This window comes from Lepidothrix coronata, unplaced genomic scaffold, assembly GCF_001604755.1.
Source record: "Lepidothrix coronata isolate B3197 unplaced genomic scaffold, Lepidothrix_coronata-1.0 Scaffold181, whole genome shotgun sequence".
Classification (NCBI taxonomy): Eukaryota; Metazoa; Chordata; class Aves; order Passeriformes; family Pipridae; genus Lepidothrix; species Lepidothrix coronata.
In genome coordinates this window covers 807558-819983 of record NW_016690361.1, presented here as the reverse complement: position 1 = coordinate 819983, position 12426 = coordinate 807558, and the positions used below count along the sequence as shown (strand labels likewise).

At 39.2% G+C, this 12426-nt stretch overlaps 1 protein-coding gene across 2 annotated transcripts in view; it reads left to right on the top strand.

The window, feature by feature from the left end:
* RUNX1T1 (RUNX1 translocation partner 1) overlaps positions 1-12426 on the top strand; it is a 119271-nt gene that overhangs the window by 102821 nt on the left and 4024 nt on the right. For both annotated transcript variants that reach the window (XM_017830606.1, XM_017830605.1), the window contains 2 exons: positions 3324-3514; positions 12399-12426. The exon at positions 12399-12426 is cut by the window's right edge and continues 4024 nt beyond it. In XM_017830606.1, coding sequence (XP_017686095.1) covers positions 3324-3514; positions 12399-12426 — 219 coding nt within the window. The remainder of the gene's footprint in view (positions 1-3323; positions 3515-12398) is intronic.

Sequence of the window (12426 nt, the reverse complement as noted above, 5' to 3'; positions counted from 1 at the left end):
GGTGCATTTTGGGATAGGATGCTGAGATAACTCTTACCACTGAGTGTCGATGGCCGCCTTTGGCAGGGTCAGCCTGAAAGTGAGACGGTGCAAAATGTTGTGGTGGCGCAGGACTGCATATGTGCCCACCACCTTTCTTTTCTCATCACGTGGACCAAGTGTGCCCATGATGTGAGAGAGGTGACCAGGAGGTGGCTGGTGAATCATCATGTTGGGTGAAGGATGAGCAGAGTACCTCTCCTGAGTCTGCGGCAAGGACCTCAGACAGCGCTGAGTAATGCCTGTTCCACGCAAGCTGTTTCCTTCCTGGAGCTTCTCTCATGAGTTATCACTACTCAAAGATTTCAGCTGCATTCCTAAAATGATGAGTGAGTTTGTGCCAAGAATGCTTAGTGTTGTTGGGAAGGCAAAGGATGCAGGTACATGCATCTTAGATACTTGGTTTTTAAAAACTTCCAGATTTATGGTTTCTGGTCTTGGAATCTAATCGCTCTTCCTTTCTCTGGAAGTGCAGAGAAAGGAAGAGTGCCAATATCATTCTTATCTTCATTGCTCAGCATTGTCAAGGCAAATAAAATCTCCTTCACTATCACCCATAACTTTTCCTGCACAGATATGACAGTCTTTGTTGTTATCTTAAACTATGTAGCCTGAATTCTATGTCTATAAAATATCAGTAGGTAGTGGAATCATTTAGTTTGAGAAGCTGTGAAGAAAATCAGTGATACGAAATTTTGTCTAGTTTATTTGAGTGTTCATGAGTTCACAGTATATTGAAATAATGACAGTACATTGTCACCAAAACCTCCAACGTATTTTAATTATTTGTTTTCACACTTAGTATAGCACAACACGAATTCTGTCATCAAAGTTAATGGAAATACTAAAATCTAATCCATAGTTTAAGCCAATTAAAAAGTATCAGGCATATGGCCTCTTAAGCACTTTCAGCATCTTCACGCTCTCAAAAGCTTTGCAAAAAAACTTCTACAATACAGAAGATAGAATTTAATTTTAAATTTCTATATTTGGACTGAAAAGTAGCTTAGCTAGGATGAAAAACTAAAATTAGAAGTTCCTGTGAAAATGTTGGAATATTTTTCTCCTGTCTAATATAAGAAACTGTCATTTCTAACCACTGTAAACACCTAAACACAAAACTGAATTTATCTGATGTAAAGAAAGTGCATCATACCATACAAAGATAATTTCTATCTGTAGCAAATACCAGAAAGAATACAGATTTTCTTACAGAAATCCACTTTGTTAGTAACTGCAGTTCATAGACACGAAATGCCTGTATTTAAGTTGCCTCATTTTTATGAAAATGGTAATAAAATTGCATCTGTATGTTTGCCTGTGTATATTTCTTTTTTCGTGATCAGTGAATGGTTGCAGTTGGTAATAAATATTCAAGCACCTTGCAAATGTCCTACCAATTCCCTTTGCTGATCAGTGTGTGCCTCTGGGACTAGAATAGGAATGCATAATTTAAATATAAATTGCCTGATTTGCATATACAATTAGACTAGCTGTAGCTTTGATCGTAAGCAAAAATTATTGTCCTGTATTGCCACTTAGATAGAATTTTAATTCACCTTGAATATTCAAAGTAAATTAAGCCTTGGCTATATGGTTGAAGGGTATGATTTTTTCCTCTCCTGAGGCTTTCCCCTAAACAACATTTATGGTAGGGTAATATAAGGGCATATTTTCAGCCTCATAAAAATAAAGGCATAAGTTTAATCTCTAAATCCTTCCCCACCCCCTTGATAACTTCAGTTGAAACATCTCTTGCAGACATGCACATATGTAACACGCACACATACCCTCAGCGGAACTCTTCTTTCATTTTAATTAGTTCGGTTTCAGTTCAGTACATGGCTTAAAGTTAAGGCTTTATTGTAATTTACTTAATAACTGAAAATGGATACTTCATGTAGTTCTTATTTTTTAACAGTAAGTGCAGAGCTATCAGACATAACTCAAGAGAGTGACAGACTATCTGTAGGTAAGGGTTAGGTCTGTGTGCATGTGCGTGCACACAAATACATGGGCTGAATACATGGACTAAAATTCAAACCTGTAAGACCGATCTAATACTTAGATTTTAATCTACAGTAAAACATTTTTAATAGAAATCTATGTTTTTAATTAAACAGAACATTTAATTAAGGTGGTTTCTAAGTGCATGAAACAATTAAGAGCAAACACTTGAATGAAACATGTCATAATTAGTTTTAATAGAGTGTTAATTGGTACTAGGTTTGCCAAGTTAATAATTACTGCTTATTAAATTTTCAATTAATCATTGTCATTTTGCTTTGAATAAAGATGAAAATTAGATAAACTAATTCAGGGGGAGGATGGTTTCCTTGTTAATTAGAGCAGCTAATTAAAAAAAAAAGAAATTACTTGTTTTAGTTGTCAGTTAAAAGACTGTTCATTAGTAAAATTTTTGCACCCTTCTTGCATCAAAACCCAAATAACCGATTTGAGACAATTTATGTTTTCTGGAATAAAAGATATAACACTAGTATATACCAAAGAAAGGGTTCAAACTGTAGTTGTTTTACAAGAAACATAAAGGTTTCAGTTTAATGAAGTGGTGTGCCCCTGCTCAGTGTTAACTGTGTGCCGAAGCCTTGCTGGCCAGGGTGTGCTCCAGAGCTCAGCGGAGCCAGGAAGTTGAGTCTTCAAGTATAAATATGGATTTGAAGGAGAGATCAAGGGGTCAAATGAATGTTCATAAACAAATTTTGTCTCATAAAACTGTATGTCCGGGAAAAGATATTAGACCAGTGATTTAAAATTTTTATGTAAACTCTTGGCGTTTTTTTAACTTAATGTATTTGTTTATTAACATATGGGGGAAAGAATTGTTAAAGACTGTAAATCCTGTCTTAATTTCCAGAGTTTAAGGATATTTTTTTTTAAAAGTCTGTAATATCATGTTAAAATAATAATTATTGTCAAACCTGTTTATCTGTGCTGCAAAACCAGTTTTCCAGTGTTCAAATAGATTGCAATTATATTGTGCCAGAGATCTGAAATGACTGTACCTAAAGAAGTACTGACTGTGAATCAAAATAGCAAGAATCATCACAAGTTAGAGACTTTGGTGATGGGGAAGTAGAGAAGCACCCCAGTGGTCTTGAAGATTCTTGAGGAACTAGATTCCTCTGTATCTCTCTACTCAGAATGAAGACTGTCATAATTGAGAATAGTTTCAACACAGTAATAGTGATGCATTTCCTGCATCAGTCCCACATAGCCCTGTGCCAAATGTCCTGTGCTGATGAGGATTTCTTCCCCCTTTGCAGAGGAAGCTGTCAATGAGGTCAAGCGCCAGGCGATGGCTGAGTTGCAGAAGGCAGTGTCAGAGGCGGAGCGGAAAGCTCACGACATGATCACTTCAGAGAGAGCCAAGATGGAGCGCACTGTTGCCGAAGCCAAGCGCCAGGCTGCAGAGGACGCACTAGCTGTTATCAATCAGCAGGAGGATTCAAGTGAGGTAAGGACCTTGCTGGGCAAGCATCACCTGTGGCTGCAAAGCATACGTGCATCTGAGCTGGCTTTATTCTGGCATAGGCTGTTTGCATGACACAGGAGATCAGTGCCCACCATTAACTCTTCCCACAGTTGCTTTGGACATGTGTTCCAGGCATACACCGAGTTCCAAATTTTCTTGGCTGTGTAGTAATCTGAGCCCAAAATAGCTAGTGAACTTGAGCTGTGTTCTCACCTTTTAACTGCTGTTCAGGGTTACATATAAAGTGCACATTGCTGTTCTAACTTGGCTTTTCAGTAGCTTCATTTTAAAGCTCTTTAAACTGCCACACTGAATAAATAAGATTGCTCAGTGGAAAACATTTGACGAATCTAATTTAGACAAAGAAATTATACATATAAGAGATTGTAGAACAAGGTGGCTAAAAGCTTGTCTGGGGAAAGTGTTGGATGTAGAAGAGATTAGCAAAAGATGATGGTTCCTGTAGGACAGAATGTGAATGTAAATTTGGAAGTGTTTCCTTATTTTGAATGTGTTGCTTTGGCTGCAGGGAGTATTTCAGAGTCAAGGAGTGGGCAGCATATGGAAGGAGGAAAAATAGACTGAAAGAACAAAGAGTAAAACAAGAATAAGTATGTTAAGCCTTGATGTACTTTCCAACCTGAGAGTGTAAAACCTTGAATTGTTGTGGTACAGGACATCTGACACCATGACTGGCTGGAAGCTGGGACTGAAAGAGCAGCGTGTGTTTGACCAGTGCAGCATCAGTCTAGATAGCAATTAAATTTTATGCCTCTTATAGAAAAACAGAGTCCTAAGTTAAAACTGCTCTTAAAAACAAACACGACAAAGAAATTATGTCAGTTAAAGTTTTTGTATACAATCTCCACTTCTCAAGACCACTGAAGTGAAAGAGCATTACTTTCATGAAGTATTTATTGTTCTTATATGAACATCTTGACTGTAGTAAGCCCACTTTTTAATGTAAATTTTAAACAACAGGGAGTTGGGAAAAAGAGTAGATAGCAGAACCTGTTATGTGGGACATATATCTGTGTACACTCATGTATAAACACTTTCTGTGGACTGGATGGGCAGTGTTATAGAAGAGTCCCTTCAGTTGAAAGATGCAGATGAGCTGGCTGCAGCACGATGAGAACACTGGCAGAAATCACAAGCAGATAAGTCAGTGGCATGCTGCAGTATGCATCTGTAATTTGAGGGAGCATAAGATTTTAATTCATACCAGGCTTCTCTGGAGATGAAAGACCATTGTGGGATCACTGAATGCCCAGAGTTTCTCCTTAATGTGTAGCAGATGAATAACAAGGAGACAAAAGGAATTGATTTTCAGCATCTGAAAGTTTCTCAGGAAGAAAGGGACCAGGGGAAGTGTATGTACCCTTTAAGTACTAACTGTTCCACTGTAGATTAAATGAGACATAAATTCAATTTATTGGCCTTTTGTATCTAAGATACTCAAGGACATTTTTGCTGCACTGTTCATAGAAAGGGCATTTTTCTGACATAGCATCATTAAAGAGCTGTCATTTTGTGTGTGTATATATACAAGAGACGCCTATTGTTAAAACCAAAATTCCAAAGATAAATGCCTTTGGAGGAAACAGCAAATTAAATCTGTTTAGTGAACTGATACAGTGTAAGCAGGACAGAGGAAGTACTTATGTGCCAATACACACAGCCCATTTTTCCACAAGCAAATGTGTATTCAAAGGAATGCATAGAGAGTTTGTGTGCTATAATTAAATCCCGAGCAGTCAAAGCTCTGGAAAAAGCCGTATAACAACAGACATCTTTACTTCTTCTCCGGCAGAATTGATTACGAGGTTTTTCACTTCTTGGGAATGGGACTTCAGGCAAACAGTCCTTTTAATTGCGCTCTAATGAAATGTGTCTCATAAGGTTATAGATGTTCTCAGGGCTGTGTGTCCTCAGGGAGGTCACAAGCCTCCTGGACCTAGAAATAAAGTCTGGTGTCCTGGTCCTGCAGCTTTCACCCCTGTGTGGTACATGAGTGTCCACACAGGGTGGTTGTTTTGAGATGGAAAGTGCAAGTTTTAGTAAGCCATCAGAGAGAACTCAGGTTTGCTCAGTTTGTGTTTACAGGTGCTTAATTAACTGTGAAGGGAGATGATGGCAATACTTGTTTGAGAGTTAGATATGTCTATATATAAGTAGTTCCTCTTTAGTTTCTAATTATGACAAACTCCAGAGAGTTAGGGTGATGCTTCTCACAATTACCTGTCTTTTTTTTTTTCCCACGGGTGACTCCTGTAAGAATCGACTGGCCTTTTCCTTCATCTTTGAGGACAGGATATTATTTTACCAGTATTTGAAAGGTGTTTCTTTGGTGATGAGACCTTGTGTTTTTTGAGTTTGAGGAGTAAAATTCCACATTTGCTTTGGTGTTCATTCTCTGTGGATGTCCCTCCTCATTTGTCTAGGTTATAAGTCTCCATAAACCTTTCTCTGTTTACAGCTTTCAGCAGAACACTTTCAGCAACACAGATGCCTGTGTACATAAGACACTGGAGTAAAATTTCTAGGGCTAAAATATTTCCAGTTTCAAATATGAGACTGTTGAAATGCAGCTTCTGCAGTCTTACAGGTCTAGAGGGGGAAGGCCGAGCATCCCTCCTCATTTTTTATCCTTGGTGGGACACCAAGGCCTGCAAGACAGTGCAGTGTAGGCTGCTGTATAACCTCTATGCAGTTCCTGATGGAGAATATTTCTCCCATGGGTGTCATTTGTTCCTCTGGCTGTTAAAACCATGAATGGAGATTTGAATTTGGCACTGGGTTTCTAATGTATCAGATATAATTTTCATCTGATATGGCCACTCCCTGTCTATTGGCAAGGTTTCTCCCTTACAGCTCTTCATTTTTTATTCAGTAAAATGCAACCTGGACCTAGCTGAGGCTTCTTGAAGCTGTTCTGGTGTGAGAACTTTGTGGCATAATTTTTATTGCAGTCTGCTCCAGAGCTCAAAGTGATAAGTAGTACCAAGGATTAACTAGCACTCAGGATTTTTGTAATTTTTATAATTCTAAGATAATATGCGGTCTCCTCGTCCAAGCCTTTTAGGTAGATTGGGCCTCTGATATTCTTTGTTGATGTTGTTGTTTTTGTGCGTTTTTTCTGGGTTTGTTTGGGGTTTTTTGGTGTTCTGTTTTGCTTTGTTTTTAACCCAGAAAAAGTAGCATCCCTGAGTGCAAGATTGTCTACAAGAAAAAAGTGAAGTTGGGCATGTTAAGCTGACCAGACCAAAATTATGGGAGCATAGGACAGTAAGAAGACTAATAGGAGAGGTGTGATATTTGGAAGTATCTTGACTTTTAAGAAGTGGTCTACAATATTTTGAGAATCACCACATTACATAGTATAATTTTCTAACTATAGAATTTCTAACCCTGACCTGATCTCTTGTTGAACTATTGCTCTTTACTTATGTTTGAATTGTTCAGCACAATTTAATTGGCAGTGCCCCTGATTCAGTGTCTGTGCATTTACTTTCTAAAGATTTCCATAGTTTCTTCCAATAAGGCCTTGCAAATGACCAGGATGTGTTTGTGATTTTCTGTTATTGAAATTAGTTAAGGACCAGCTAACAGAGCACTCTGCTGTTGGAAGGCAAAAGGACCTAAGTCCTACCTGTCAGCATGACTGCTCCTGAACCACAGTTATTTCTTTACCGGTTCCTTACAGATACTTTACAAAAGATGACCCATTCATCAGTAGTTGACTTGGCTAAGTACAGAAACATATGTGAGCAGCCTACTCTTAAATGACTGCAGTGCTTGCTTTGGCTGCAATGTACTGTTGTGCAAATCGGTTTTAATAGTAAGGGTGAACAGCTTAGCAAAGAGACTGGCTGCCCAGATTGTAAGAGGGGGTGGGATCCTCAAAACATCTGTCTTTCTGCTGTGGTATAAAATGCCACTGAAAAATCTGACACTCAGTGTTCTTCCTCACTTTTGAGTAGAATGGAGGCTGGGGACAGGGAAGGAACACAAATGTTTCAGTTCTCTCTACTTAAAGCAGATGCTGACATCTGCTCAGATAAAATGGATATGTAATGGTCCAACACTGCTTTTAGGAGATGTGTAATGTTAGGGCTTGTTTATATTGCAGCAGTTCATGTTGTATGTGAATATCACACCTGACGTTTTGAAGACAGCTGGTTTCAATCTCTGATGACCAATCCATTGAGACCAGGACTATGCCAGCAAAGCTGACTCTGAGCATCAGATGGTGTGATTCAGGCAAGCCTAGTTTTTAGGCTGGTATTAAATTTAATACTTGTGTCAGCTAATGTTTAATTTTTTTGGCTGAGCATCTCTTGGAAAGTAGCACATCATCCCCTGCAGTGGTGGGTGGTACAGAGGCGCCAGAGCGATGTGCTCTGTGCAGGATCAGTCCAGATGTGATGTGAACATTGTCACTGCCCCAGACTGCTAAGCTAAGCCTGGTTAGCCAGCTTACACGTCTTCTCCATATGCTGCTCTGTACTTCTGTTTTCAGGGTTTAGCTACTCTTTGCTGACTTAAATGAACGTTGATGTATTTCACACAATAAACAGTGGCTTGGGCAAGCCTGGAGTGTTCAGTGATAGGTGTAACTTTACTAGAAACATCTAAAGGTTCAAATGTCATTTTGACGCAGCGTGGGAATTTCTGAAGTACCAATATGTTTCCCTTTCTAATGAGTCTTGGATAAAATTCTCATAAACAACTTTACTGGGTTTTTTACTGCTATTCAGCAGCTCATACAGTCCTTGTTTACGCCACTGTGGTTTCAGTGATTTCTAGATGTTCCTTTTCTTGTGGTTAGCAGTGGTAGAGTTTTGAATGCCATGGGCATTGCAGAAACGGGAAAAATCTGTGTTCTTCCTATCCAACCATGCTTCCTTTCATGGTAAACTGAGGAAATCCAGAATTTCTCAAAGATGACAGAGCAAGGGGTTTTTTTTGTCTTACTTATGCAACCTCTATCCTAAGTCTCAGTTGGAGATGTCAGAGGAAAGCAAATACTCAATTGTGGTTGACTATTTCAGAGATAAAAGCAACAGGATGGGCAAAATTATTGACAAGTGTGTGTTCTGGTACTGGAGACCACAGAAATGGAAACCATTTGTTTTTAAAAATTTTCATGATGGCAAACAGAAGTTTTTGAGTTCTGTTGTTTGAAGATGGAAGCTTAAATGCGTAAGAATTAAGAGTTTGACCTAAGATAAGGCTCTGACCTAAGACTGATGTTCCTTGTCAGTTGAAAGAGGAGGATGAAATATGATCGGTGGCATAAATTCAGACTGAGATTCCCATCTGGTGTAATTTAGCCCAATTTCATTGAATTAATCCATTTTCAAGGTAGAGAAGTTAAATTGAATTGTGTAGTCTGAGAATCTGGCCTTTTGTATAACCCCACTGGTTCACAGGCAAATCAGCATAGAGTTGAGCTGCAGTCCAGTCCTCCTTGTAGTTTTAGCTACATCTGGAACTCTGTAGAGCACAAGCTGGAAGTGCAGTGTAGTAGGTCACTACCTAAAGATGGAGATATAGACCAGCAGAGGCTTTGAGAGATCAGCTACTCTCTTTCTCAATCCATGATCAACTCCAGCTGAATCATTCCTGTAAGATACCTGCTTTATCTGTACTTTAATGATGGAGATTCTTCAGCACCTCTAGGCAATTTTTGCCTGTCCTTAACAGATGTTTGATCCCATTACTTCTGCTTATCTGTGTACACACAGATTTAGCCATTCACTGCAGTGATGTTTGGGTGCTACTGTCCCCTCTCAGGCTACCATCTCACCTTAGGTTTAACAGTCTGAGTTCATTCAATCTCTTCTCATAGCCTGTGTTTGTCTGACTTCTGATTATTCTGGCTTCCATTCTCCAGGTTCTTTCCAAGTCTTACTAGTCTTACTTGATTTGCGGTATTTGAAGTGCATCATCCCAACCCATCCTGGACAGTGCTCTAGGCTAGATCTTGCCAGTACTAGGAGATAGAGAGTCTTAAATAATGTGTAAAGCAGTCCATAGTTGTGATCATATGCCCTTGTATGAAGATTGCCACCTCGTGACGTTGTGGTCACCTGTTGTCCAAGATGCTGTCTACACAGTTCAGCAAGGATGCTCCATTTTGCTGGTACCTGCTACAGCATCCCAGGAGGGAAAATACCTGGAGTATGTTCAGTCCCATAGAGAGCTCAAGCTCTGTCTGTTATAGCTGGATCGATTTGAAATACGTGAGCAGCAGAGGCATGTGAAGCACAGCCCAGGCTAGTAGCTGGCATCTTGAGCCTGGATTTTCTTTGGTAGAATTTGAGGCTATCAGCCAGCAGTGTGAACAGAAAGCACCTGTTTCCAAAGGTTACAGTGCCCAAGCCTGATCTTTACTGCTGTTTTTCACTACTCGCACACAGGAAGGAGCAATGAATGGCCACAATGGTGAGGGCTGTAGGACAGAGGGTTCCTCACATCAAATCCAGCTACTATCACAGTGCAAGCTCCCCATGACTTGTGTGCTTCTTCGTGCTAATTTGCACTATAGTAATTTCTAAATGCAATAAGTTGTTGAATAAGTGTGAGCTGTAACATTTATTTTGAAATTCTTGTATTTTATGTGCTTTTATTCCCACAATTACGCTAAAGCTGTAATGACCTGTTAAATTAGAAATAATATGTCCAATGGACAAAATCACATACCAAACAATGTAGGACACATTAAGGAATCATGTAAGGAGCCATCTTAGTGCTTTGCCACTTCATTAAAATCTTGCACCTATGTATCACTTTTCATGTTCTAGATAGGCTGATGTCTATTTTAATAAGAATGTTGAACCCATACTGTTAAAATTAAATTACTATTTTCTGACATCAGGTCTTGGGGTAAGATACTGAAATACTGTATGGTGACTGTGGTCACATCTGGAGACAGTTCTGTGTGTGCAGATAGGCTTTCCTCAAAAAGGGAGGCAAAATGAAGGTTCCTCAGAAGCTGACCTGTATTAACTAAACAGATGCTTGAACAGGTCAAGTTTGACATCCTCATAATAATTCCCACACAATTAAATCATGCACTTCAATGTTGCTAACAGATCTGCATAAGGGAGTAATTCCTGCACCTGGGCAGTTACTGGCTGATTTCAGCATTATTCCATGTGGGGAAAAGTGTCTTTTCAGAAAAGTCTGCATGGGGAGGTTTTGTGCGTGTGAATTTGTTTTCAGGGGAGGGGATAAAGGGAAATAAGTGCCAAACCCAGGGCTGGCAATTCAGTTGGAAACTAATAGCTAGGAGGTCAGCAAGCATGGCAGTAGGTGGAAACTCTGTGCAGGAACAGAATTACACTGTATTTCCTGATCACAGTACAAGCATCAAGCTGTTAAAGTGAAACTTTCATTAGTGTGATGCAACTGTAAAGAAATACTAGAATAGCAAAAGAAGGAGAATCCAGGGACATCACACTTTGTTATCTTTCTGGTAGCAGGATGAGTCATTGTATCTCTTTGAAATGCTAATACAAACATGTCAGGTCATTTTGGTGTATGTGTAAATATGTCTGTGTGTATGTGTTTGTGTACAGTGGTCTAAATGACTTATAGTTATTTTTCATTGTGGAGATAAAAGGTGTTCAAGAATAGTACAGCTACCCGTTCCTAAAGGTGGATTTACCTCTCCAGCACTGGACAGAGTATGAGCAAAAAGAACCCAAAACAATGAACACTGAATCAAAACCAGGTGATGCCAGACAAGGAGTCTGAATTCCTGACGTTCAACTACCAGAAACATCTGTTTCTGTGTGTTGGTAATTCCACCTTTTTTTAAAGTGTTTTTAAAGATGGGAACAATTTTATGAATTTAAAAAAAGAGTCCCCAACACATGTATCTGTAATTACCTGCTTTAGTCTGTGTGTTTAATCAGTATGAATTGAGAATGCCATGTACCTTTGATTTCAGTCTCAAAGAACAATTTAGCACTGGGCAGTTACTCTTCCCCCATCTGCCAGTACATGCCTATGCAAAAAACAACCAACCAACCATCCAAAACAACAAAAAATAGCAAAAAGGGGGAAAATGGAACTAACATAGGGATATTTTCTAAAGAAGCCACTTGATTCCAATTAAATGTCTAATTTCCTTAAAATACTGTTTTGGATTTAGGTCTTTGTTTGATTCTGAAATTGGGAATTAGTTTTTAAAGTAGTTGAGGAATATCACTTAAGGATTGGCTGTGTTCCAGCATCCAGCTGGCAGAGCTATAGAGTGTGTTAAAGTGAATAAGCACGCATATTCTTCAGTGGCTTCCCTATCCTGCCAAAGATTTAGGCTCTAGCTTAACTGTTCACTGCCAGAAGTGCCACTGAGTCAAATGGCATTACTCAGACAATTGAAAATGAAGTTTTCCTAGGGTAGTAAGTTTTACCTGTATGTTAAGTCTTTTTTCTCCTTTCTTATCTTGCATTAATCCCTCTCCACTTTTGGAAGAACAGGGGTTTTTTATGTGCATGTTTCATTACTTGTTTTAATAAATCTGTGAGAGGAGCTAGCTGAAGTTTTACTGAAATTTTCTATTAGTCAGTATGCTGCTGCTGATGGTTGGATGTAAGGGCATATTTGGACTTTGCATCATTAGTACTGACAAATAGCTGCTTCTATTCTTGCCCAGTTTCTGAAGGCCAGAGTCCTCCAGGTGACCGGAGCTGCCGTAGAACAGGTTCAGACATCCAAGGTGTAGCACCTACTGATGCCTTAGCTGTTCTTGGGCAGAGGGCTGACTAGCAGTTCCCTCCCAGCAGTTTTTAATGTAAAATTTAGGACACTAGCTAATTTCTCCCATCTCTCTCCCTCCTCTTTTGCTTCTAGAGTTGCTGGAACTGTGGCCGGAAAGCTA